General features: G+C 36.9%; 3 protein-coding genes across 5 annotated transcripts in view; 1 reads left to right on the top strand and 2 right to left on the bottom strand.

Annotated features, from left to right (window-relative positions):
- The window catches only part of SYTL3 (synaptotagmin like 3), a 36,064-nt gene extending 35,915 nt beyond the window's left edge, over positions 1–149 (bottom strand). For both annotated transcript variants that reach the window (XM_013958951.2, XM_067293617.1), the window contains exon 1: positions 79–149. The gene's annotated coding sequence lies outside the window, so the exon portion shown is untranslated. The remainder of the gene's footprint in view (positions 1–78) is intronic.
- A 2,165-nt stretch (positions 150–2,314) lies between these two features.
- On the top strand, positions 2,315–8,038 carry DYNLT1 (dynein light chain Tctex-type 1). Its single transcript, XM_067293616.1, has 5 exons — positions 2,315–2,422; positions 5,522–5,563; positions 6,788–6,911; positions 7,272–7,349; positions 7,614–8,038. The coding sequence occupies exons 1-5, from the start codon at positions 2,396–2,398 to the stop codon at positions 7,682–7,684; spliced, it is 342 nt and encodes a 113-aa protein (XP_067149717.1). The 5' UTR covers positions 2,315–2,395; the 3' UTR covers positions 7,685–8,038.
- Positions 8,039–10,323: 2,285 nt separating this feature from the next.
- The window catches only part of TMEM181 (transmembrane protein 181), a 38,319-nt gene continuing 22,804 nt past the window's right edge, over positions 10,324–25,838 (bottom strand). For both annotated transcript variants that reach the window (XM_067293614.1, XM_013959139.2), the window contains 12 exons: positions 25,535–25,654; positions 23,560–23,640; positions 22,482–22,581; positions 21,633–21,763; positions 20,904–20,995; positions 19,746–19,803; positions 18,930–19,032; positions 18,780–18,831; positions 18,056–18,138; positions 16,871–16,960; positions 15,298–15,364; positions 10,324–14,323 (listed from right to left, as the gene is read on the bottom strand). In XM_067293614.1, coding sequence (XP_067149715.1) covers positions 14,245–14,323; positions 15,298–15,364; positions 16,871–16,960; positions 18,056–18,138; positions 18,780–18,831; positions 18,930–19,032; positions 19,746–19,803; positions 20,904–20,995; positions 21,633–21,763; positions 22,482–22,581; positions 23,560–23,640; positions 25,535–25,654 — 1,056 coding nt within the window. In that variant the 3' untranslated portion in view covers positions 10,324–14,244. The remainder of the gene's footprint in view (positions 14,324–15,297; positions 15,365–16,870; positions 16,961–18,055; positions 18,139–18,779; positions 18,832–18,929; positions 19,033–19,745; positions 19,804–20,903; positions 20,996–21,632; positions 21,764–22,481; positions 22,582–23,559; positions 23,641–25,534; positions 25,655–25,838) is intronic.

Below are 25,838 nucleotides of genomic sequence, written 5' to 3'. Positions count from 1 at the left end.
AAATAACACAGTGCCTGTAAATAACAACACATTCCCCTCCGCAATATCACACAGAACTGATTAAAAAGATGTTCCTACCTTTTCAGCAGTCATCAAAGAAAGATGTGTGGAAGTAAACTGCTCTTGAGAGATGAGTAGCGCTCTTATTATTCATTTATCTTTCCTTAAAGAAAACTGGTGGCTTTTCTCCACCCCCTTCCTTCCTTTGGGCACCAAAATTAGACTGTAGCATATATAGAGTGGCATTCCTACAACAACTAGTAGTAGCTGCGCTCCAAGAAGAGTTCTAGTATTACAAGAGTTTTTGCAAAATCTCTGGCTTTGCTACCAGCAACAGCACTAACAATCAAAGGGAAGTTATTCACCCCTCTAACATTAAAAAGAGAGGCTGCACAAGGGAACATAAAAGCCGACCGATATCAAAATAGGCTCAGCGTTCAAGTCACACACAGGAAGAGAAGTGGCTTTGAGTTCTGCATCATTTCTTTTTCTGATAGTACAGATGTGAATATACTACTAACCTCAATGTCTGCAGACTTGCATAGAAAACACCACTTGTATCATAAATAGATCTTTCCCAGAAACAAAATAGATTTCTATTCAGTTCTGAATGAAAAAACAATTAGTATACACAAACAGAGAAAAGCAGACAGTTCAAAAAAATTTAATTTTTTATACATCTGCAAAAAGTAGAAAAACAATTCTACTTCTCAAGTAATAAACTTGAAATAAGATAAAAATTAAAAGTTAAGATATTATTCGGATTGGGTGTCCCAGTTCAGCCTATTACAGAACTAAGTGTCATGAAGTTCAAAATTTCATCCAAATTATTTCAAAGTCTGGAAGAGAGTCTGTTTTGCAGCTCTATCTCCTTTCTTGTTCCTGTCTCTACCAGATAAACAATATGTAAAATACAGAAGCCCCTTTTAGTGTTTTGGATGTTTTAAGAAGTGATATTTTTAGTTAAAATTAAATAAAGTATTGCTACTCTATTCACATGGCAAAATTAATCAGCCTGCAATTTTATAACCTCAATGAATTCCACAGATTCAAACACTCCCACCTGTGCATGTCACGTTTAATCATGTTCTTCAACAGTATTGCTGAAAAGAAAACAACTGCTGGTGGGCACAAAGCTAGGCCCAGCAAAGAATATTTGGATGACTTGGGCCTTCATTTCAGGCAAAAACTTTAACTGAATTAAAGACCTGAAATAAACTGTGGATTGTAGCTACCAAGAGTGAGAGATTCGTAGAATCATAAACCAAGACTGAGGAAGGAACTTCAGGAAATCACCTCATCCACCTCTTTACCTCAAGACAACATGAATTACACCTATGAAAGTTAGGGCAGAAGTAATTGTCTAAACTGCTCTTAAAGATTGCCATTGATGAAGACTTTACTACCTGCCCCAGAAATCTATTTCATCCTTGATTATCCTTACTATTTGGTCTTCCCTAATATTTAACCAAAAACTTCACTGCTGCATTTTAATGCCATTTTTCCCTGTCATCCATGGACATGGAAAACTGCAGTAGTATTTTACACATATGTAGTCAAGCCATTTACCTGGCCTATGGCGGCAGCTTCTTTTTTAACAGCGGTATTGTATGACTGACTCAGGTAAATCCCATCTAATATGACCCTCTATATTCTTTTCTATGGAAAGGCTAACTAGTGAGCTGTTCCCCATCCCGTATCTACAAAGCTGATTATTCCTAAATACAGTCCTTTTTCATTTGTCCCTATCTAATTGCATTGTTTCTTTCCAAACATTTCTCCAATTCATCCAGGCCATTCTGAACTTCAGTGCTATCGGCCAGGACTTGTACAGTCTCTCAACAGTTGTCACCTGTATCATTTGCACATTCTGTAAAAACTCCCTGTCCGGTCTCTAATTCTGGCTGCTAAAAACAATGAATTCAGTTCAAAACTGTAAGATAACACATTTTCTTTCTACGGCCGACCCGCGGGAGCCGCCGCCTCCCCGAGCTGTTACTATGGAAACCGCGCCATCTTGGCGGGGCGGGGCGCGCCCCGCACCAGCGCTTACGCAGCAACCACGGCGCCCCCCGTTGCTAAGCTCCCGAGACGCGGCGCGGGCACTGCGCAGGCGTAGAGTGAGCGGCCAGTGGGAGGGCGCCGCGGGAGCGCGCAGGCGCGCTGCCGGCCGTTCGGGTGGGTGCGCGTCGGGCCGGGCGGGATCCAGGCTGAGAGCGGCGCGAGGCGCGCAGGCGCAGTGCGCCGGGCAGCGGCGGCAGTCAGGCACCCGCAGCTTGCCGGCAGCACTGCGCAAGCGCCTCGGAGCCCGACCGAGGGGGGGAGGGAGGGGCGCCGGCGCACTGCGAGACGTTGCCGGCGGGTCGGTTGCAGTGCGCGGGGTTCCACCGGGGAGATGGACGACTTCCAGTCGGGGGAGGAGGTAGCGGCCGGGCGCGGCGCGGCGCGGCGCGGCGGGAGGGAGGGCGGGCAGGCAGGCAGGTCTGGGGCCTCCCCTCCTTTCTTCCTCCGTGAGGCTGCGGGCGGGCGGGGGTCGCGGGCGGTGCCCGCCCCGCCCCTCGGTCTCCTGTGCGCGAGCCTGCAGCCGTTGGGAGCCCCCCCCGGTCGCAACGATCGCTCCCCCCCCCTCCGCGGAGGGCGCCGGGGGCTGGCGGCGGCGCCTCCGTGCCGCGCGTCCTGGCAACGGCCGGGCGAAGGCCCGGTCTTTGTTGCTGCCGCCTGCCCCGGGCCCGCGGGGGAGCTCGCCGTGGCCGCCGTGCGGCGGCGCCGCGTCCCGTTACCGGCCGTGCCGGTGGGCGAGCTCTCTCGGCTGTACTGCGGGGGTCGCTGGGCTGGGCCGGGCCGGGCCGGGCTTGCCTCTGCCCCGTTGTCGCTGCAAATCACTGGGAGGAAACGCTCGGGGCGCCCCTGGAGAGTGATTTCAGCACCAATACAGTGTGCTCTGGTGAAAAGCCTCGTTTAGGTTAGTGAGGGAGGGGAAGTCTGGAAAAGATCTTTGTGCAGAAAGGAGGTTTCAAGCAGATAATCTATCTGCATGTAACGAGCACTTTAATGAGGTAGCTATACTATAATAAATCATTAATGAAGATAAGGATTTTTTTCTTTAACATCCTAAATGACTACCTTTTTCATAGATTTTGCTTTTGCAGAGTGACATTTCTTCCAAACTGTGACAATTTACTGTACTGTTTTTAAACAGTTGCATTGTGACTTGGTTAGACAATAGCAAAGCAGGGTTGGAGAGGAAAGCGTGTCAGATTCATGCTGTTCTCGAGGCTTTGTTCTGATTGCTGGGCCTATACAGTTACAGGTTTTTGAAAACCTGATGATTAAATTTGATCATCGTTCTAATAGTCATCTTTAGAAGTGTCTTCAAAATTACTAAAAAAAAGTACTGCTTTGCAGTTTGTATTCATTGGCTAGGAATACCCCTTTTAAATAAGGTAGAGAAAACCTTGAGTCTAATATCCTTGTGTCCAAAGAATCAGAGGAATTGCACAGATTTTGAATTATTTTCCCTTTATTTTCAATACTGAAAATATCTGCCTTTTCTTATTGAAGGATGGAACAGTGTTGTATTATTTGGAGACTCAGTTACAGCACACAAATCACAAGCTAGATATCAGGACTTATATTCTGTTTTGTGATGTATCTAATCCTGTATACAGTCTCACCTTAATAAAGAGAGTGGGTTGAGAAGTAGCAGAAACCCTGGAACCAGTTCTCAGATATATGTAGGACCCTGTCTCCCATTTGTTTCAGTACAAATTAGGTGACTAAATACCTTTGAGAACTTGGGGTGAATTTAATTTGGTTCAGTTTGTGAACCTTGTTTGTTCTAACTCAAAGGCACTTCTGAGCAAAGTTTGAGACTTTGGGAACATAAACTGTACACAGATTATCATCATGCCTGGCAGCATTCTGCATGTCTGCCAGCATGTCTGGTGTGCATATTCTTAATTTATGCTCTATGGAAAAGAATATTTTGATAATAATAGCTTTTGCTTGGTTAAATACAGGGGTTCATCTTAAAATTTAAATACCCATAAAGTTTATTACTGTGAAAACAAATGATAAATAAGGCTTAAAATTAAGTCAAAGTCAAGAAGGTGAAAATAAAAGCGAGTTTGCCACAATACACAAAAGCTTTTAATAATGTCAAAGTCTGGTAGCAAGTTAGTGACTCTCAATAATTATATATATATAAAAAAAAAAGGTATTGCACCCCCTTCTTCCTTGACATTTTGTTTCTTTTATCTTAGAGAACACTCTCAACTGCTTGCATTGTTCTGAACATCTCATGACATTTGACTAGACTATTCACCTTCTAACCAAAGGTTTTATGAATATATTGTGGAAATGCTGACAATGTGTAAATATAACTTAAATGAAATTCTAAGAAGAGATACTACTGTATATTGTTTGTATGCACACCCTAATTATGGTTTTATTCATGAGTGCAGGTTAGAGAAGCTGACAGACCTCAAAGTGAAACTCAGTCTATGTTTGCTTGATTAAGTTAATTTTGAAATCCTTATTCAGTCTTCTGAATTTAATTACTTTGCTGCTACATGTCTGTCTTTTCTCTGATTCCTTTCTTCTGGTTTGTAAGTTGAGGCTATGACAAATCTATAGTGAAAATGTCTGCATATGTGAAAGCCTGTGTTTGACTTGCTGAAGGTAGTGAGGTATCCAAAGTATTACTGCTCCTTCTGTTGTTTGGAATTACTGTTGGAGATGCTGCTAGTGCTGGGTGGCTGCTGGGCTTCCTGTCATTCATCAGATGGTGGTGGTGGGTTGTTTTTAACTAACATGGGAGACAGTAATAGCTGAGGAGGTAAAACAGAAAAAAATACCAACTGTGCAAAAATGCAGGTAGTATTTTTAACAGACTAGTAAAACATTGGAGCATGTAGTAAAAGTCTCCCTTCTCTATCTGAATGCTGTATCTTTAATCACTGCTCCTCAGAGCCTGAAAGGCAGCAAGTTGTAGAAAATCCAGTAAACTAGATTTAATTTCCAAGAGGCAGTCCTTCTCATATCGTCAGCTGAAATTGTAATGACAGCTTTTCTTTGCCTTGTGAATTGATATTTTGTCTGCATCAGTGGCCTAAAGATGTCATTAAACTGTGTGTGCATACTGAGGTTATCCCTGTGACCTCATTTTCTGTGAATTGTGGATGTTAACGCTTATTGCAAAATGAGAATGCATATGTACAGAAGTGCTATATGTATGCTTTTAAAATACTTTCAAGTTAAAATTTTAAAGTCTTGACTCAGATCTCCAACTAATGTTAGTTCATATATTACTTTACATTACTTTGCTGAGAATTTTGTTAACTTGACTGCGTTCAGGGAACTTAAGTTACATATAAGTAAATAAAGGAAGACTAGATGTCTCCTGGCTTGCAGGAATCTAATGAGAGTAAATTAAGCTTCAAATGTATTTACTTAACAAACCTTGAACCCTGTAAAAAGGAGAGTATATTCACTGATTATTTGAAACTGTACTTTTTTGTAGACTTCCTTTGTTGTTGATGAAGTTAGTAACATCATAAAAGAGGTAATCAAACATTTTCATTTTCTTGTTGTGAAAGTATAATATATTGTATGCTGTGTGCTAAAAACACATTTAGAAAAATCTGATAACTAGTAAGTAACAGATTTCTAGTACAGGTTGTTATCAGAGTTAGATAATTTCCTATGTAACCATTGTGCATTCTTTAAATGGAAGTGTGATACCTAGCATTAGTTCTGATATGCATTGCAATCCAAAAGATAATTAAAATAATTACATATGCTTCTCTTCAATTGAAGTGTATCCTCGTTAGAATTACTAGGTGGACCTTGTTTGTTACATCCTATACAGATACTGTGTTTCATTAACATATGGGGTTTTTATAGGCTGTCTGCAGGTATATGTTACTCTAGTTTTGAGAGGCTTTTCCTCAAAAATGAGTTTTTCGTGTTTATTTGAAATGATTGAACTGTTCTTGTTGCTACATTACTTGTCTACAATATTTCAGAAGGATTTGGTTTTGGTATCTGCAGTTCCTCTTGTAGAGTGGACTTGCACATTTTTTTCTTGTTATTGTGTGTAGCAAAATAACTGTTTTGGTCAGACTTTCTGTAAATTGAATACACATTTTAACAAATATTCCTGCTTCTTCTGAATCTGAAGTAATTTTGACTTTCCTCTTAAGTAAAATATACCATTTGGCTGAAGGCTGTTCTGTTCTGTTAGTAACCAGCAATTACACAGGTGTGGGTTTTTTTTTCCCCCAAAATGGTCCTGAGGTTTCTTTCCTGCTGAAAAATCTGAAGTAAATTCGTTTCCATAAAATAATATGCATGAATGAGTGTTCGTGCATTTTTTCAGTCTCTTCAGAACTGCTTAAATGCAGGACCCTTTTCGTAAGTCTGACTTCAGGACATTGGGATAGGAATTACAAAAAAGTGAGAATCAAAATATTAAAAAACAAAGAAGGGGTGGAATACAGTTATCTTTGTATGCCTGGCTTGAACTCTGAGATGCAAGTTTTCTATAATATATACAAATAATATATAGAAATATATATAGAAATTAATATAGGATTATATTAATATAGAATTATATATAGAAATTAATATATAGAAAACAAGTCTGTTAATCAGTATGGGCAAATACATTTAGGATTTTTTTCTACGGGTATGGTGTCTGATCTTCAGTGGTCCATGTTGAACGGGTTAAAGGGTACCTAGTTGATTGACAACAATGCAGCTTATTTTGTTTGTTTGTTGCCAATAGGCCATAGAAACTGCAATTGGTGGCAATGCCTACCAGCACAGCAGAGTGAACCAGTGGACAACAAGCGTGGTGGAACAAACTCTGAGCCAACTCACAAAGCTGGGGAAACCTTTCAAGTATATTGGTAAGCTCAAATTTCTGTTTTCTGGTAAAGCTGGTATAGTAAAGTTCAATGAAGAGGATTTAGAAAAAAAATCTTAGCATTAAAGACATTAATAACCATGTCTGTAAACTATTTGTAATCGTGTGTGTATATATACACACACACTATATATAAAAATATATAATATACATTATAAAAATATATATTATAATATATATTATAGTTTTATAATTATATGTGTCATAACATATATTTTATAATATATATTATAATTTTATATATTATATAGTGTGTATATGTAAGTTTTATGCTAAGCATAACTGTAGCTAAATGTTAAGTTATATTAGTGATCAATTAATAAAAGCTTCTTCACTCAAATAGTGACCTGTGTGATTATGCAAAAGAATGGTGCTGGACTACATACAGCAAGCTCTTGCTTCTGGGACAACTCCAGTGATGGTAAGGGACACAACTGTTGGATTCTTCATCTTGCAATTTAATGTAGTCCCCTTGAGACTAGGCAGTTAAGCATTTCATATTTAGAAGTGTTAACATCATGACCAAACGGAAAAAATACCAAACTGCATACTAATTACTTCAGAACTATAGCTCTTGTAAAAGCTTCATTCTTAAAACTCTTAATGTAAACAGTTGCAAACATGCATATAAGGACGTACGCATTTTCATATTAATCACTGAAACTTCTGTCTCTTGTATTTGTAGGAAACTGCACTGTGAGATGGGAAAATAAGACTATGTACTGTATTGTCAGTGCCTTTGGACTTGCAATATAATTGCCTTGGAATCATTCATCTTCCTACTCTTTTCTACTTCAGCACTGCATTCCATCCTGACTCAAGCTGTGAATACACTGAACAACTTCTGTTTTTAATGTCATTTTAAAGTAACTTTTTTCAAATGTAGAAATGTGAAAACATGCTGTTACATGGATTATGTTTGTACTTAGTATCATACCAGTGTTGCCATGCTGTCTTAACACTTCAAGGACTCTTCTTCAAGGTGCTAATACTGATATCTGCTGCAGTGTAAACACTTTCTCTAGATTTCTTCTTTAAGAACAATTTGAATAAGACACTGACTTTCATACTTTGTACTCTTGGTTAGCATTAAATTATTGAAATTCATAATCATTGGTGTGACTCATCTGGACTCTCTTCTGGAATTTCAAAAAAAAAATTCCAATTCAATTTAATTCTCTTCAGAGAAAAGTAACTACAAACTTGCAAGAAAATGAGACAAAATTTATCAGAAAAACTCTATGGCTGCATTTTTGGGAACTGTTTAATCTGATTATACAGCACTTCATTATTTCTGTTACTGTTCCATGTCCTGTCTTTTGAATGAAGAGGGATAGGAAGTCTTTTACATTCTAGAAATGTTTAGCAAGCTGTACATAACACTGCTGCAGTAAGTTATGTGTTAAGTAAGTCTTACCTGTTAACCTTCTATATTGATTTTGCTGATACTGAGTGTGATGAGTTCTGATAGTTGGTGAAAAGTGATGCTTTTTGAAAGGGAAAAAAAAACTTGCATCAGATGGCATGACTAAATAACATGTATACATGTCTCCTGCCTTCTAAAGTTGCAGAAGAATGACAAAGCCAGCAACACAAGTTTTCAAGATAGGTCAGGTGACAGAGAAACAAAACCTTATCCAAACCTAACTAAAGCAGCTATAGGAACATGCTATGAATCTCCAAATACCTCTGTAAACTGCTGTGCTGCTACTGTAAGCAGTAGCTCACTGCTAGTAAAGCTGAACACCTGCCTAATTAGAAAAGATTTCCCTGTAAAACAAGTTCAGGATAGTATCCCTGGGCTCAAACTTATCTGACTGAGCTGCATTTCCTTATATGTAGGAAGCACTATCAAATGTTTTCAGTATCTGGCTCTAAACTAAAACTGTTTAGAAGTGGAGGGCTGCTGCTACAACAATACTTTTCCACCAGCTGGAGAGATTTAATGCTGAAACATCTAATAGTAGTAGAGGATTTGTTCTTTGTACTACTAGATGCACAGAGGTGCTATCAGTAATGACTAGGCCCCAGGAAACCTTATGCTAGGTAAGGCTGCAATCATCTTCCTTTCCATTTCTACTGTCCATACGAGGGCAAAAAAGTTATCTTTATCAGCAGGTTTGGGTTTAGTGTATTTGAAACTTACTTAAATATAACACTAAGGTTTATATACTGCTGCTAGCATACATATCAGTTTCTGACCATCATCTCTATAAACACTTCTCCTTCATGGCAAGACACTATTCCAGCGTATGTCCTACAGCCTGCTACAGGACTATACCGAGTGGTACCTTGAACTTCTGCAGCAGAGGAAGTTTTAGCATGGTTTTTGTCTAGAAACACACGATTGAGTAATGCTCACTGTCAGAAATGATACAATACCTGTAAAAAAAAGAAAATATTAAAACAAGATAGATTGAATAAGGTGCCTGAAATACTCAACAGGGCGAGAGATAACTTGTCATAAAGGAAAAATCTTTAATCTGAGAATCTTCATGAAAATTTTTAAGCTGGCTTCTCAAATGCTTTAACTTCAGGTCCTTTACATCAGCATGACAAGACAAAACTGGTAATGTAGCACTTAGCTATTTACTTACAGTTAAAAGCAAGAGTTTCCTGTACTTTAACATTTCTAGAAATACTTGGTTTCTTGGTTAAGCCATTTGAACATTCCATGTCTTTGCTGGTTTTCTTCATGTCAATAGTAGAAAATAACTTGATTTTTCTATCTTCTGGGTGATGAATGTGCTGACCTCCAAAAGAAAGTTTTTAAGAGTCTTTTCAGAGATTTTTAACAGCCTTTCTAACAGCTACAAACAGCACCTTGGAAAATACAGACTGATAACAAGGAGATGAGTAGTATCAACATCACCATCTCTAAACCTTTTTTATTACTGACTGGGGGTATAAGGTGGGGTACTCCTTCCTGGACGTGCTGGGAGGGTGCGTCATCGCAGTGAACTGCCCCCAGCCCAGGTAAGTAGGAAAACTTGTAACCTTGCTGGAAGAGACATCCAACAGCAGTTAACACAAAGCACACACTTTCAGCAGAAACAAATGGCACCAGCATTCACCAGGGGAAGTGCCACTGCCAGCATGGCACAGCAGGCTTCACAAAGCTGCCAACTATTAAGCCATTTCAGAATGCCCATTCCCCTTTGTAAACTGGTTAAGCAAATAAGCAAGCTGTCTTTCCATCTTCAAGCCCAGGCAATAAAAGAAAGCAAGTCCCTGATTAATCTGCACTGATGCAAAGCCTGAATCAAATCCCTGTGCAATTAAGCAAGTTTAAATATGCATAAGATAAAATACATGTAAACTGAAAATACTGATATAAGTTAGTGGCAAAGGGTTGCAGTCATTCACTAGAAGGAAGATAAAGCCAAGAAACAAGATAAAGATATAAAACTTTATTATGAACATATTTAACAATGATTATGCACATGAAGTCTTCAAAGAAACTCAGCACTCAACTTTTGCTTGAAGTAAAATGTTAATTTTGCTTCATATTCCATATCAGGATGAAGTTCAAAAACATAACAACATAATAATTTGGATAATTTACTGCCATTACACAGCTTCTAAACACACAGAATATTCAACACATTCCCCATGCACACTTTTTCAAAGCAGCATTTTATTAACAGCTTCTCATTAAACAGAGCATTTATCTTACACATTTGATACCATTTTGGTACACAAGTTTTCCATATTTTAGCTTCATTTTACATATTTACAAACTTCTAAAAAATGTTTTACAGTAATGCAAAAGTTATTACTGGCATAAGCAAAAGGAAGTGGGCAAAAACTATGTCACTATGGATACAAAGTTGTCTTGACTCAGAGAAAGACCAAAGTCTTCCAGCTGGAAACATCCATTTTTCCCAGATCAGTTCATGGTCTGTTGGACTAGCTGTTCCTTACTGGTGTTGAGCCTTATGCTTCCTATTCTTTGCCAGTCCTAGGAAAGTTTCCAACACCAACTCTGTTTTTCAAGTAAATACTACAGGAAAAGGTTGCCATGAATTGTTCATACTCAGTGATAACTGATTTCTTAAAAGTCCCTCTTGGTCACTGTGAATGTAAAACTCTTGCACTTATTTAATAAAAGGCATCTCATTTGGAGCAGTAATTCTGTATACTCTGGGGCCATTTTCTATACTTTTCTTGTTTTATACAGTTCCAATAGGGTTGGAAATACCAAATTCCTTTAGTGTTAACTAAATGAAAGCTAGATTAGTCTCTTATCCAGATCCCTTCTGTTTCACCCTTAGGTTACTAAAGCATCACTCAGAAGTGAATTATGCCACCTACTCCCAAGCTGTTTACAATCTGTATTGTAACATTCCTCAAATACTGTCTCTGCTTTCCAATTGTTCATAGATAAGAAGAGAGAAATGGAAATTTCTTGCTAGAAAAACTATTTCCTGATCTGCTTCACTGCTTTTGCTTTTTTACCATATACTGAATTTGACGTCCTGGTGCTTTGACTAAGCTTACTGTCATGCTCTAACACTTCTGAAATACAAAACTATTTGCATGACCAAAATTGGTTAAATATAATATCTAAAAAAAAATTTTTAAGGATATTAATATTTTTGCAGTGAGATACTTTTTTGAAATGTACATTTCCCTTTTTTACCAATTCTATTTCCATTTTAAATGTAGTGATATAGAAAAATTAATGCAGACAAAATGGGAAATGAAATAGGCTGAGAACAGCTTAGAAAAAAAAATCGTCATCTCAAGGTTAGATTAAAAATGCTTTCTTCATTTAATGAAATCCCAAAACATGACACTATATTTTGGGGTTTAATTGTAACAACTAGCTCAGACTGTGATAAGAAACATTAGTACACTTTGCACATTTGTCAAATAAAACATTTTATCTATTCAAAACAATTTAGAATAGAGCCAAAGAGATCTGAATACGTCAGGATCATGTAGATCTTGATTTCTGAAAACCTAATTCCTGTACCTACTGTTACTCCAATGGAAGTCAAAGGGATTTGGGGTACATGAAGGTCATCCAGTTGGCTCCCAAGTCTGACTGCAAATTCAAACAGCTGTACACCCTAAGACAGTCATCTGGGGAAAAATAAAAATGAGAATGGGTTCTCCTTTTTTAGGATAAAAAGATCATCTCTCCTACTTGTTAAAAAAAAAAAAAAAGTCTAAAAGGAAATGGTAGGGGTAGAGCTTATCACAGTTCACCAAAAAACAACCTAACTTGAAACACCTCTTTAATTTTTTCCCATGTGTTCTAAAACTAACACCTACTAACTAAGAAATTAAAGGAGAAAGCCTTCTTCTTTTCCAGCAGTCTCCTTACTTTATCCATATGATAGTACTTGGGCTTCTACCAAATAAATTATTCTTGATACATAAGTTTTAACTTCCAAACACCCTTGAAAAATTTTACAGCTCTGCGTAATTTCAGAAAGTTTTCACATACACACACAGTAAGTATCTTACCACACTCATCTTCAACAGAACACTGATTTAATCTGAACTATTTTTACGACAGCAAGGATGCAACTACATGAAGCAGTTCCTCTGGTCCTCTGTAAGCAAGCTGCACTCCTGTGAAGTCTCCCCTCAGTGATCTTGAACAGGTACCAAGACACTGTATGCAACTCCAGTTGCAATAACTGGAATGGTCTAGAACAGGTGTAGCTTAAATGCAGAACAAGTCTATACTTTTTTCCCCCAGTATGATCCAGTATATCTAGTAGGACTTCACTGCACTCTTATGCTTAAACTAGTTCAATTATGAGCACAATTCCCTAGTGTAAGCCAGTATTACTGTCTAATGCTTTTGCCATTGCTCCTTCATATCACTGTCATTGCTTTTTAGAGTCTTCTATACGGCAGCAAGGCAGAGAAATTTTACAAGACTATATAGCAATTATAAATCCATGAAAAGAGAGACTTTCAGACAGGTCAAGTACAAAGTATACAAAGTAGTTAGAAATGAACAGCATTCACTTAAATATAGAATTGAATGGTGGTGTGGGAGACTAGGAAAAAAAAAAATTTTTTTGAAATAGAGGAGCAGCAGCATTGTAGTAGGAATACTGAATTCCCATGTAACTGTCCCAGCGCAGACTGGAATACAGATAATCACAAAATATACTAGTAAAAATATCTACCTGTATAGGTAGCAATTGTGGTATGCCTAAGGAAAAAGTAGTTGAAGTATGCACAGAACATGCTCAAAAGCCAACTCTTACGCAAGTTCAACACATGAGTAGTCGTGATTGTTCCTAGAACGTAGATTAACTGCCCTGTTAACACTCACAACTACATGGAAAATCCTGATGTAGAAAAAGCCTCTAAAAATGAAATGTTAAGAAATATGCAACTCTGCTTCTCTATGAAACTTTATACTGTATACTTTGTAAGTGTAACAATCTTCTTCACAATACAGAAAAATGAGACTAAATAGTACTGTGCTTCCTTCTGAGATTTGCTGCTGCCTAGATAGTTTCATTTGAAAGGGTTGTTTGGGAAGGGGGCGGGGGAGGGAAACACTTTTGTTGTGGTGGTAAAGCATGTTAAACCTATACTACACAAATTATTTCGCACTACTAAGTCTATATTTTGGCTCAGTAGAACTTGACTATTTGCACATATCTTGCACTTAAAACACATCTGACAAACATATTTAAATTAACTCAAAGGTTTTAAATCAATATTGCTTCTTCAAAGGAGAAATGGAAAGCTTGTGTTTTCTTACATTTCTAAAAATAATAGTAATAATAATAATTAAAAATAAAATAAAAAAAAAAAACCTAAAGCACATCATTCCCTGCCTCCAGCTCAAATGAGTAATTTAGAAAAGGGAAAGGAAAAGAGGCACTTAGCACAGCCATGGACAATATTCAAAGGAGCTAGCACAAGTGCAAGAGATTAAAGACAGTACGCTGTATGTAATCCTTAAAAAAAAAAAAACAAAAAACAAACACACACACACACACACAGAGCAAGGAAGCAATTTTAAAATCAACATATAATCATTGCCACCTCTAAATGGAAACAGACTTGAAGATTTTAGTCCACAAACATCCTGCTATCAGAGATTTTATAAGACTTGTAAAAATATTTGGTTTCTTTAAATTTCCTCCACAACCCTTTCAAGCATTCTTTTTTCGGTTTTAACTCCGTAAACAGAAATAGAAGTGGGATGTCATTCCTGGGAGACAGCGTTCAGATGACAACAACAGGCTGTAAAAAAGCCAAGAAAATGGTCCATCCAGGAAAACTTAAAAAGTTGCTTTGATCCCAGCTGAGCAAGTCTGTCCACATTTAATCAATCAATCACTGTCTGATTCTTCTTTATACTTGGCTCTAATAGCTTGGCCATTCTGAAGTGGCATTTCTTCATAGTCACTCCTGTGAAAGAGAGCTTTTTTAGAAGTTCTGATTGTGGTGATGAGTTACTCAGTCTAAAACAAACAGGAAAGCTCTAAGAATACACTGGGGCATCGGATTATTTGGGTAAGAACCCTGCATCTGTTTTGCTTCCTTGTTAAGGATTCAAACAAAATATGTGACTGCTTTTCAGAGGAAGATCCATGATAAAAGTTACTTCGGTAGCTACAGTAGCTTCAGTACTACTTGTCAGTAGTGGCTTCTTTACATTACAAGAGAAGCAAGCTGGTACCACCACTACTCATCAAACTACACAAAGGCAACTTACCTCAGACAATGCATATAGCTAGTCTATGCACAAACTTAATCAGGTCACTTCAGTATTATCCCTATCCTCACTGTTACAGCCACTTCAGTATCCTTGGGTAAGAGGTGAAACCATCAAAATGAATTTGTTCAGTGTCTAGCACAGAAACACCTGATCTGGATGAGGTTTTAAGTGCTACTATAATTCTCATATCACAAACTCGTACACAAATCCAGAAAGTTTTGCTAGATTCCATTATTCCTGTTTCAGTAAGTGATGGCACTTAAGAAGAGCCATTTTCCTTCTCTGCAGCAATGGCTGTTTTATACATGATCTGCCTTTTTGCTAACTCCCACCTGACTCCTGCAGTCCTTCCTGACTTAAAAGCAAGTCCTCTCCCTTCACATCTTCTGCTGCCTTCACTCCATATCCTGCCAGTATCCTAATATTTACCTACTTGTTTGTATCAGTGCCATGCCAACCCTTTTTAGAAACCAAAAAAGAAAAACCAAAATAGCACGCATTCTCATTGCATTTCAGTTCCAGAATAAGGCTATGCTTTTGTTCTTTAGGCACACTACTTTCACTAACAATCTACAAAGCCCTCAGTTGTTTAATGAATGCAAAAAAAAAAATTACAAAAACAACACGCTAGAAATAACTCTCTGTAGGTATTTTGTGATCTTACCCATAAATCACATCATCATCTGAATCATTCAGCATAGAAAAAGCAGGATTGTCTTTCAATTGTGATTCTGGAAAAATACAAACAAGGGTTAATTTAGCCCATTTCATTTATAAACCTACATTTATAAACCTAGCCAAAGCAACAGACTCAACAGCTTCTAAGACAGCCGTGACTATAATCCAACATCCAAACTAGAATTCTCTCCTTTAAACTCTTTACTCTTCAACCACAACACAATGGTTTTTCTTAAGACTGAAGGAGATGACATAACTCTCTCTTCATATTTTCAGACAGATATGCTTCACATTATATAAGCAGATTTCGTCCTGTATGCAATTTTTAATGTCCATATTATTTCAACCTGCACTTCAGAATAATGAAGTCAAGATACCCTTATTTGAAAAGTGTAGACTTCATGATCCTTGTGGTTATTCCTAAACTACAAAAATAGTAGATCAAAGTTGTATGTAAGTTAGTGACTAGCCAATTATTTTTCATCTTTGTAATAGGTGAAGGAAGGACTTGTAACTTTATGATGAGATGAAAGGAAGCACATATTGTCCATTGGAAATTTATGACAATTCCCTCTACCTGCTATAAGGCCTTCACTCCTGGCATAATCTGTTGCTGCTTAGCTACAGTTCATAATTGTATACAAGTAAAATATGATCCGGTAATTTGACACAAACATCTTTTTACTGGCAGCTTTTTACTTCAGATCTTCTATGTACTAATACTTCTTTCAATCCAGCTAAAAAAATTTATCCTCATCCAGCCATTTGTCTCATCCTTCCTAAGGGAAAAATAACATCTTTCTGTAATAGTTCCATTCATCTCAACTTTAGAAAGCTTAGAGTGAAATAACCAGCTCCACAATTTAGCGCCTTCCTCCTGCATACTCCCCAGTATATTTTGAACTCCATATTTAAAGTAGAAAACAGACTCAGTATAAATACTTATTTTACAGAATCTTTATCTGTAAAAGAGGGATAATACTGTATAAACAGCACATGAATCAGATTTACACCTTTTACTTAGGAAGACAAAAAACACAAGTGCCACAGATTCATCCCTTTATCTCCCTCTCCCCAGAGAGTTCCCCAAAATTCCCCATGGAGGACTGTGTGCTCCCTTTATCTCTCTTCCCATATTAGAGATCATCTTCATTCCTATTTTTCCATCTCTGTATTATCTATCTCAGAGTCAAGTTTGTCAGTATACCAATACATTAACCTTGTTGTTAGAATAAAGTACGAGTGAAGTATTGTTACTCTTTAAGGGTTACCTGTGAGTCATTTCAAAAGTTACAGCATTATATACAAACATCACATTGGCTGTAAGCTTCATCAAAGAGCATAAGAATTCTAGTATAGCTGATTAGTTGTATACATGCTATGCGTTCTTTTAAGCATCCAATACTAAACTGCTCAGAAGCAGTGCAGCTTCTCCTTTATGTTAATACAAAGCAAACTGAAAGAGTAATGAGACAACCAAAATATGATGATGTTACACACTATCTGCTAACATGCCAGCTCTTGTCATGCGAGTTTGACAGACAACTGCTTACACTTACCATATAGCGCATTCTTTGAGGGGGAATACACAAAGGCTAACGTGTAGAGATAAAAGTTCAATAAACCATAAAATGATAAGAATTCTGCTGGTAATAATTGTCAAGGATATTGCTCAATATAGCTCCATACATATTAACTTTTAAAACAAGACATAAACCATAGGTAAGCTGTTTCAATGGAAAGATGTCAGTTAAAGTCTGAGAACATGAAAGGCTAAATAAAATTGTATTTTTTAAACTGAATGGTAACTAATGCGCCCAAGCTATTCTGAGGTAAAGCTCACACTGAAGACAAAGCTTTAATTTTACCGCAAGTATTATTTGCTGAGATAAGGTCTATTCTTGGTAGAGTGCATGATAAAATTAAAGAGTTTTGCCTCCATTGCTGAAAGAAAGCTGAGCTAGTGAGAAGTTGGGGGGGGGCTGCCTTTTTTTTTTTTTTTTTTTTTAAAGAAAAGTATTTGATTGGCATAGCAGTTGAGAAGGAAGGAGAAAGGACTATCTAGACATAGAACTCTAAAGATGGGTTCTTGCCTTCAATTTGGGAAAACGCTAAAGGCTTTAAATACTGGTTTGTACTAGCTCCCAACACATATCTAAACTTATCGGTAACAGAAGCAGTTGCAGTCACACAGACACTTTCAGAAAGTAGAATGAATTAGGATCTTATAGTCAGGATCCAGAAATACAGGCATCAGAAACAGTCTCTCTCAAGTCATTCAAATTCTATGCTATGACCTCTTACCCACAGACTAGCAACAATACACAAATACACCTTCAGTGATTTCTAAACTAATAGTTTCTCAAGTATTTTGGTATGCATGCCAATTGATAGGTATACAGCAAACTGAATTCAGGCAGCAATCAAATATAATAACATTTTTCACTATAACTTGTTAAAATAACTTGAATGTATGCACATCTAGGCCTTCATTCCTTTAAAAGAGTATCAATTGCAGTTATGAAGTAAGCACATTAGACTGAAACTGTCTCAGCTGATAATCCTTAAGAATAGCCAGTAGAAAATGACAACGTGAAAATTCAATCAGGAGTTGAACTTCAAAAGTCCACCTGGAAAGCAAAGGTCTCAGTCCCTAGATACACCATCTTTAATCATCATCTTTAAAACAAACAAACAAAACCCCACAGATTAATATTCCTCTCTGAGCAATATCACAAGGATATAATTCTGATAATGAGTCGACAGTTCAGCAACAAAGTTGTCCTGTAGAACTTGTGCTCCGAAGCGTAGATAGAGTATAACAATGCTGTGGAAAAATTTAAAGACACAGTATGCCTATATGTTTTAAACTGCAACATTGAAATAGTAGTTTGATAGAACAGTATATGAGAAAGTAATTATGTTAACATGACATGCATTTATTTTAAGACACATTTGTTTTCATAGTTCTAAAATAAGAATGATTTTTTAATTAAAATTCAGTAATCAACTGAGGAAAGGGAAAGAAACATGTTTACTTTTCTTGGATTTCAACCACTGCAGACAATTCAAGAGACAACAGCAATTTGAAATAACAGCTTGAGGCAGGGGAGACAAACGCTAACCATAATCTAAAAACCTTATTCTAAGCTTCCGCCAGGAAGCTTAGAAAACTCCAAAGGAAATGAATAGTGCACTGCAGACCTCTCCGCAGTACAGAAAACATCACTGCTTGAGTGAATTTCCAAATCTTGCAGCATATTACTATGGTAATGGATTTAATATAAAGCTAGCTCTAAAAGCCTCAAAAATGGTTCAAAAATTAAGAAATGTTCACCATAGCTCTCATATTAAAAAGCCATTCCTGACTTTCACTGACAATTTTATTATCAACAAAATGTATTCAAAGCCCTGAAAAAAAAGTTATAAAAATTACAGTTCTGAGAAATGTACTTTGAAAAACCTTACCTAATGACAAGCACTACAAAGGTTAATGCAGTCAGAAATTTTAACCTGAGATCTGAAAAAAAATTGAGAAAAGTTGTTATTTGAGAGTTTACACCTATGGCTGGAAGAAAAAAGCCTGTTCGGAGTAGAATCAAAGGAAATACTCCTTACCAACATAAGGCATGTTACGAAGTTCTGAACATGCCCTTACTATCAGGAACAAAAGGTAGAGAACATATGTGGTTGCCACCACAAGGAAGAAGATTTTCATTCCCTATGAAAAGAATATTACTTTTTGTTATTTAACAAGATTTGGCCTATTCCTTCTTTCTTCATAATACCCTACCAATAGAAATCATTATTTCCCAAACACAATATGAAATTTTCTTCAGGGAAACTAGGCCCATGAAAGGAGGTAGAAAATGAGGATGGCTGTAGTTTTTGGGGAACAGGGAATGTAAAGAAAGGATGTTTAATAGCAGAGGTCATTTTGCTCACTGAGTTCACAATGAGCTGAATCTCAGTGTTTGTCTAAAAACATAGCTCCTGAGATGATACATGAAGCTGTATAAATCAGATCTTCCCCTACAGCAAGAAAAGCAGAAATTTACTAGGACAGAGGATCTTGGCAAGAATAGAGATGTACAAACTGACTTAACAAGAGGCTTAAAAAACTGACTTTCAGTCCCAAGAGTCATGAATCCCTGACTATACTTCTGCTGCTGAGCCTCCAGATGCCCAAGGTTATTGGAAGACAATTTACTGTTCTCACTGGGATGGAGCTCAATAAGGCACACTATGTAAGCCAGTGTGTGATATAAAGCAAAATGGAAACATTTCAAGTACCCTCATCACAATAAGACCACCTGGCCAGCATTGGTATTCTCTAGAATGAGCTTTATATTTTAACAGAAGAACAAAACCCTCTTCCTTGTATTACCTAACTACATATAACAACTTAATAGCAGGAAAACATTTCCGACTTACCTGGAAGTTACCTGTGTCAACCCTGTATTGGTATGTAGGATCATGTACTTCATTAACACTAGAAAAGATTCAAAATGAAAAAGTGGTACTTACATCATTACAAAACACAAGGTCAAAAAAAAAGTTTACTGACCAAGAAACCCCCTAACAAACAAGAGGTTTCACGTTATTATACAAAGTTTATAACTAAAGGTTTTGTCTGTGTAAATTGGTGCAATGCCATTAATTCCAACAGAGCCATGACAATTTACATTACATGACATCCTCCTCCTTCTCAAACCCCACTTTTCAAAGAATATAGAGGATCTGGGTTGTCAGCAGCTCTCGTCTCCCTACTTACTTTTTAGAAGTTGCATAATCTTATAAATTCCTACAAGCCTTTGGGATTTAGCATTTGAAGTTCATCCTTGGTGATAAGATTATCCTTAAGCAAAAACTGCAGTATAAGCCCTTCCCTCATACCAATTCTGCTGGTGGGGCAATAGCACCAGAATTTCCTGCAACTGCACTGCTTTCAACGATGAACAATGGCATGGAGAAGGCTAGGAGATTTCTTCCTTTGAAGAAATAAAATAAGAGGCAAACAGTTGAGACTAGCACGGTTTCAAAATCTACAAATGTACCAAAATTGAGATAGTTTTCTGAGTGGGAAATACTGCTCCCTTTATGTTAACACATCAGACTGCAGGAGGAGAGAAAAATTAAGCAAAACAGAGCTACTGAGTTTTGAGAAGAAATAGCATAGCTTGGCTAAGCAATATCAATACCAAACACACAGGCTGAACAGCTGAGAAAGTTTGATGAAACTGTGTCATAACTAACTGCAGAGAAACTGTTGCTTGGAACATTAAAAGCTAATTGGGACATAGTGCTGGAGGGTGTATTATAGGGAGCCAGAACATATTGATAAAGTGGTGTTTTCTATCTCTCACTCCGATTTATAGAATTAGGTACTACTAAATCATCCATGGAGAATTCTGTTTTCAGGTCAGTCACAATTTGCAAAATGGAAAGAGATAAGAACTTGAGCACTGTAATTTATCCATTCCTAAATCATAATCAAAGTGTTAAGAGACAAATACTACTAATTATAAACAATTTTCTAATTCTTGAATACTTTCAGCTCATTACCTTTGTACTAAATTTTAAATTACTTACGTTTGCCATATTCCTAATGTAACAGAGGCCAGCCACAATAGTCCAACAATAAAGAATTTGGGCAGATAGAAAGTCAAGCACTTCCTTTCCCCCTGTTAAGATGACAGTAGAGTGGTTAAGGAATGAACCCACATTTGAAATTTGATTCATTCTTGACACAATGAAATAACTATTTTCTTTGTTTCTTGTTTCATTCAACTAGATCAAGAGACTTGCCCTCTATATTTTCAGCCTGCACAGATTATTAGAGAATACGTAAAACTCTGTAATCATTTGTGTTAAATTTAAGATACAGCAGATTTCAGGCATCCTACTGATAAGGTCTCACCTATTTCATTGATACTGCAGCTATAGGAACATGCTCCAGAATTCATATTTTTCTTATGCAATATTTTAAAGTGGTTAGAAAGCAAACTACCACTATATACAACAACAAAACCCTTTAAGCAAGAACAAAGCATAATGGCATCTTTATTCTGCAATATGTCTTGCAATATTTTAGAGTGAACTGTCCCATCTATCTCATTCAGGCATAGTAGCGTCAAGACAATCTATTTCACCATGGATCATTTTAATCCCAAAGCCTCATGTGTCGCATTGTATTTTGAGCATAGAATAAATGTCAGCTTTTCTTTTTAATCAGGTTTTAATTTTGTCACCTTTTCAGAGAACTGAAAAATAAGTAGTGTTTTCCCAGCAAATACTAGTTAGATACTGTTGCACCCCTACCTGCACTCTTATACCGTGGTAGACACAAAGCCAGAACAACAACAACGCACACAGGAACAGTGACTGGAATAGATCATCCAGCATTCCAGGAAACCAGCTGTTCACCAAAAAAGAAAGGGGGAAAAATGGATCTGTAACAGAATAAGAAAAAAAGTTTAACAGAGGGGGAAAAAGCAATCTTTTCCATTATGAAGTAAAGCAGAATCCATCTTCAGAGAAATAAATAACCAGGTTCTTCAAATTACACCAATAAGTGAAATTGAAGTTTGCTGTATCTTAAAGCAATTTACAAAGGAAATGAAGCATCTAGCAGCAATACTCTAAAATGGTTGCCAAGGTTTCCAGAAGAGTGCATGTTTTATCAGATCTTCTGCTAAACTGCTGTTCTTGGTGATGACCTAAAAAATTTACCATAGCATGACTGAAAGCCAAATATTCTTTTAATACTGCTAGACAGCACTAGAATTTGATGTGGTTTACAAGGCAGACTAAAAGCAGTTTCCATTTTTAACTAAAGCATGAGTATCTGAAAAATGAAGAAGTAAGGTTTATTAGGTAAATATGCAGCAATTGCATCTACATGTCATTATACAAAAGTTTCAGTATGGTTGCAGTCACTTATTTTACTGAGAGTTTTAAAGAAACAGAATTGACATTTTGATCACTGACAAGAATGAAATCCACCTAATGATTATGCCTTTGAATTTGATACACTTAAAGTGTTGATTTTTTTTAGTGAAGTTTTCTGAAGTCTTATAAACAGCTGCTTACAAGTTGAAGGCCAAGCTGCTTTTTTTTTTTTTTTTAAATAAAAAAGGAGCTTTCATAAAAATGCCAGGATACAAGTACCATTGTAAAGTAGCAGGAGGGGAAGAAGGATGGACATCCATTTCTGTTCAATACCCCAGTCTCTCATGGAAAATTTTCGTAGAGAATGTGCAAACAGACACTATAAAACAAAAAACCCAATTTTATAAAGGAAAGAAAACAGCCTTAATGGTTTTAATCAGAGTAAAGAAATACCATAGCACATTGCAAACTACTTCAAGAGGTCTTTGGTACTGAGGACACTGTAAAACAGGAGCCATGTCTCTAAGCTTCTACTTCTGCTCCCATTTTGCTGGCTTACGCCCGTGTAAATTACTTATTCTCTCAGGCAACCTCAAAAGGAAACCAGCTACTACTGGGCAAATCAGCACTGTGTGAAAAATGCTGCCTAATTACTGCTCACACACCATCAACAACTTCTGCCTAAACTGACCCATTAAGAAAAAAAGATTCTATACCACGTTCACAGTTGCTTGATATGAGTGACATCACATATGTGAGAAAAATACCATGCAAGTGTTAAGTGCTTTAGCTCCTTTATTCTGAAACTCTCTGTTCTAGTTTTTGTGTTGTTTGTTTTTCCAAAATGCTTTTCATGGGCAAAATCGGGTCAGAGGTGATTAATCATAGAGTAATTTACGTTGGAAGGGACTCTGGAGGTCATCTGGTCCAATCCCCCAACTCAAAGCCATGCCAGCTTTGAAGTTAGATCAAGGTCATATTCAACTGAGTTTTGATCATCTTCAAAGATGGAAAGCCCACAAACACTCAGGGCAACCTGTTCCCGTGTCCGAGTACCTGCGCTACAAAATTTTTTTTTCTAACCTCTAATCAGAATTTCCTTTGTTTGAGCAAAATTCTTTGTGTTCAATTCAAAATCAGAGTTTAGAAAAACAAGCCTTCCCCATTTGTCCTGTTTTCCTAATGCCCTTTAATACCACTTGCAAAAACAAAGGCAGCACCAGAATAAGCATCTTTAGAAACATTGTTTGCACACATTCAGTGATATCTTAACTCTACGGCCAGGGGTTAAGTTACTAAACACAGCATTAAAAAGAAATGTCATCAGCTGCCTACACAGAAGGAAACAAAATCTTACCGTGACCATGAAAGTAAGAACTACAAACACAAATCGGAACCAGATTTCCACCTGTGAAAAATTTGGATTGTAGGTCTTCCACTACAAGAAAACAGAAAAAAATAGCCCACGAACAATATTAGTTCTTGATGTCATACACAACCTGTCAAAACAGTTCTTGCAGATACTGAAAGGTTTTCTTGGTTTTCAAAGTTTAAAAGTACAATTAAATTCCACCATGTCACCAGGGAAAGATGAAGACAAAATCATAATCATTTTCCCCCAAGTTAAAGCTTGTTCTGAAAAATATAGGACTACCCAACGAAGAGATAACTAAAGCAGCATAACATCCTTCCTTCTTTTTTACCTGCAATTTTGTAGCATACTTAATGTGCTGTCATATGTTAAAGCACTTATCAGGACAAAGAGGATGTTTTTCATTGGTTTTAATCTCATGTTAATTCAAAGTCTGAATTCCAATAGTTAACTAAACCCAGTATGTTCCTTTTTACTTCAAAGGTCAGATGCATAAATTGATTATTAAGAAGCTGATACGGTAGGCATGCTTCCTGTAATGAACATGTTTTCTTAAAGCTTGTTCTCTTGTTTTGGGGGGGTGGGGGGGGAACGGGAAATCAAGTAAAGGAAAAACAAATGAGCTAATGAGAAATAATGATTTTTTCATAGGTAATGCAGAAAATGCTCCTTTTTCTCCTCTAATTGTTATGAGTGTGGAAATATTAATTTTAACATGTCAGTTTGCATAAACTCTGCTCTGCTGATGGTTTATCTTATATCCTGCATGCTTCTCTTTTGAAACCACTTCTGAAAAGTATAAGCCCTGGTACAACCTATGCTTTGCCATCTGACAAGAAGCTTTACCTCACTATGTAATTAGTCTGTTGACTTCTGTCTGGTGTTTTTAAACTGTAAAGTTAGAATGAAAATTATATATATAGAATCCCCTTATACACTAGCCAATCTGTGATTTCAGCTGGGATCACTACAAACCATTGTAATAATAAAGTAAATCAATAACTCTACTTGCTGTGGGCAAGCAGGGCTTTGGATTTGGGATTTTTTGTTTTTGCATGCAAATCTGCCTTAAAGGTAGCCTATAAAGCAAGATGACAAACCGAACCACTAAATGCTCCAACACTTCACCCTGCTTAAAATCTGGGACTAAGCAAAGGGTTTGAGAGTTTTTTTTTTTAATATAGCTTATTATTAATAATGTGCTTTATACACAAGAGTATTGTAAATATTAATATACAGAGAGTCCACTCAGCATATTAAAAAAAACCCACTTTTTCTTTACAGTAATATTCTTGCTTGTTGCTTTCTACCTGCTCTGACACACAGAATGCTACTTAGAGATGCAAGTTAACATAGTAACCCATATTGTAAATTCAGCTTAGTTCCATTTTCTCCTAATGCAAATGTTTCTAAACTTCTTTCTGGAGTCACTCAGCACACACTGGCAAAGCAAATATTTTGTAAACATTCATTAGTGCCGTGAACTGAGCTAGTTATTTCATTAAGGATTGCCTGCTTATTTTAGCTGAATAAGCATTTTTTTGTTCTTCATAAGCACAGTCAAAAATTTTTTTCATTTGCTTTTGAGTTCATTAAATCTTTCTAGCCCATGCTTTTGAAAAGTCTGGAGAAATCATGCTAATTCAGATAGAGCAACTGGAAAGGCTTAAAAAGATACCATGCTTTAGAGAGCCGACACTTTTATAAGCAAATGCAGAAAACCAGATGTTCTAGCCTAGCTTGCCTACTCTTAATTATCTTCCAGGAATTAAACTAAAATTATGTGTCCCAGCAAACAGCATTAGCTGTTCTGAAAGAAAAATCTTTCCCCATAGTGTTAGGCAAATTGACCTTATTAACAGTAAATGCTACAATAGCTCTGACATTAGCAGTGATAGGAAATTTAATTATGATGCATCTTTATGTTTCATCTTCAAAAACAAGATAACTTTATACTTACTGTGAAAGTAATATTCTGGATAGTATAAGTTAACTTATTTAGATCTTCAAAGTTAACAAATATGTTGTACTGAGTGTAATTCAGGTAGCCAAGGTGAGCAACAATGATTTCAGTACATTTCTGTGAACACACACAATGAAGAACAGCATGTAACAGCCTTCAATTTATTTCACAATATGCACTGGTAGTATAGGCTGAAAAATTTGTTTTTAAATGGTCAGATATGGATGATACTTATTACCTGTCTCACCAATCTTGATCAGTCAGAACACTTACTCAAACAAGCCCTGTAGATACAGTATTC

This window comes from Apteryx mantelli, chromosome 3 (assembly GCF_036417845.1).
Source record: "Apteryx mantelli isolate bAptMan1 chromosome 3, bAptMan1.hap1, whole genome shotgun sequence".
Taxonomy (NCBI): Eukaryota; Metazoa; Chordata; class Aves; order Apterygiformes; family Apterygidae; genus Apteryx; species Apteryx mantelli.
Note: the sequence above shows the minus strand (reverse complement) of the source record. Positions and strands in the feature narration are given on the sequence as shown.

What these genes read in the sequence shown, in the direction of transcription:
- DYNLT1 (XM_067293616.1), top strand. Translation starts at nt 2,396, where the DNA reads ATGGACGACTTCCAGTCGGGGGAGGAG. An exon ending in TTAGTAACATCATAAAAGAG is followed by an intron (nt 5,564 to 6,787) that starts GTAATCAAACAT and finishes TGTTGCCAATAG; the next exon opens with GCCATAGAAACTGCAATTGG. An exon ending in GAAACCTTTCAAGTATATTG is followed by an intron (nt 6,912 to 7,271) that starts GTAAGCTCAAAT and finishes TCACTCAAATAG; the next exon opens with TGACCTGTGTGATTATGCAA.